This window comes from Lactuca sativa, chromosome 6 (assembly GCF_002870075.4).
Source record: "Lactuca sativa cultivar Salinas chromosome 6, Lsat_Salinas_v11, whole genome shotgun sequence".
Taxonomy (NCBI): Eukaryota; Viridiplantae; Streptophyta; class Magnoliopsida; order Asterales; family Asteraceae; genus Lactuca; species Lactuca sativa.
The window spans coordinates 36812111-36813722 of NC_056628.2; the positions used below are offsets into that span (position 1 = coordinate 36812111).

A 1612-nucleotide genomic window follows, 5' to 3' on the forward strand; every position below is an offset into this window, starting at 1 on the left:
AAAATCAAACGCTTTTAGATTTATTAATCGCGAAACATTAAACTATTGATTTCGACATGATTCTTATTATTGTTAATGTATTCCGAAAAAATATATAAATTTAATGCCGGTTAACATGAGTTTTAACTATGGAAACAATATAATATTTCAAAAATCATGTTCACTTATTATTAGGGGTGAGAGACATAGTATAGTCAAAGATCAAGCTAAAACCAAATCAAATCCTAAATTATACACCAATTTGCATATTGAAAATATTGAGTAAATCTTGCATTGTACTTCCCTAATATTTCATAGATCATATTGTATACAAAAACAAAACCAAAACCAAAGCCACAAAGAGCTTATACAATTTTACACACAAAGTAAACATCTTTTTATACTCATCCATACACAAAGATAACCATACACACAACGTGTTCTTCTTCTTTTCGGTTGAAGCTGTCAGGAACAACCCCTCACATCCATTCTCTTCTTCATTTCCTGTCAATAAGAACCCAACCATACACTTACGTGATGTTTATACAAGTATTGTTCTACACTCTTATAATCCTCCATTCAATCAATTTGTAAAAAGAAATCACAGAGAAAGTTACCTTAGATTTAAGCCATGGGGTTCAATCACACAGCAGTCCATCTTCTTGTTTGGTTTCCTGTCAAGCAAAAGCAACAAAAACATTGATTTCTTACTTCTTCATTTGCTGTGAATCATCAAGCCCAAACACTCCATTGAAATTTCATATTTAATTCAAACTTCTCAAATTGTTAAAATTTTATATTTAATTTTTTTTAAATAAACCCATGTAATATGTGTCACACCTGCACCTAGTTGTATTAAAAAATAAAAAAATAAAAAAAATGAAAGAACACGGGACTGTGCAACCATCGAGATGAAGGCAACCGAGGAGCTGCTTGAGCAGCCCTCGCTGTACCCACCGAGATCACTGCTTCTGTTTCCTTTTCCCTTCGAGACCTCCAGCCACACCGAGCCCCTTCCTTCAAATCCTCCTTCCGAGACAGAAGAGCCAAGAGCTGCTCAAGCAGCCCTTGCTGCCCTCGCTTCACCCTCCTCTCCGGAAAAGTAAAAAGCACCGGTGGCGGTTCCTCTTCCCGATGAACGACAAGAGGCGACCGCCTCTTGTTCTGCTCGCCCCTCATCGCAATTTCTCAACCCCCTTCGCACCTCAGAACACCCTCCGCTTCGATCCTTCTCTTCTTCGGCCTAGTCGAACCCCGGATACCACCACCGCTTGCGAATCGATCGACGAAAGATCAGCAGCCATCGGACCCGATTTCCTTTTTGCCTTCGTGTTTCTTTATTGACTCGATTGTTCGACCGCTTTCTTTCTTTTGTTTGTTTGCCTCATCAACAAATGACGACGAGATGCAATTTAAGCCCTAACTTAAATTCATTTTATAAAATGACAGAAATACCCCCACTATTAAATTGTTTATTCAAAATAAGTCCCAACCTCAAACCTTACCCCATTTATTTAAAAGGACCCCTCCTTTTGTATATATATATTAGGTGTGAAACCCGTGTATTACACGGGTTTATTAAAAATAAAAATTTAATATTAATATATATAAACAATAAATATTTTATAAAATA

General features: G+C 36.7%; 1 protein-coding gene across 2 annotated transcripts; it reads right to left on the minus strand.

Moving 5' to 3' along the window:
- Positions 1-257: 257 nt before the first annotated feature.
- Positions 258-1361, minus strand: LOC111894063 (uncharacterized). Of its 2 annotated transcripts, none has more exons than XR_002851076.3 (3): positions 937-1361; positions 597-653; positions 258-483 (listed from the first exon to the last, which is right to left on the minus strand). XR_002851076.3 is itself a non-coding variant. In XM_023890138.3 (3 exons), exons 1-3 carry the CDS (start codon positions 1156-1158, stop codon positions 477-479), a joined length of 339 nt encoding a protein of 112 aa, XP_023745906.1. In that variant the 5' UTR covers positions 1159-1361; the 3' UTR covers positions 258-476. The 2 variants fall into 2 exon arrangements, 1 of the variants encoding a protein (XP_023745906.1); XM_023890138.3 differs by having other exon boundaries at positions 884-1361.
- Positions 1362-1612: the final 251 nt, after the last annotated feature.

Coding starts and splice junctions, on each gene's coding strand:
- LOC111894063 (XM_023890138.3), bottom strand. CDS start 1,158: ATGAGGGGCGAGCAGAACAAGAGGCGGTCGCCTCTTGTCGTTCATCGG. Junction 654..883: donor CGGTTGCCTTCATCTCGATG/GTTGCACAGTCC, acceptor TTTGCTTGACAG/GAAACCAAACAAGAAGATGG.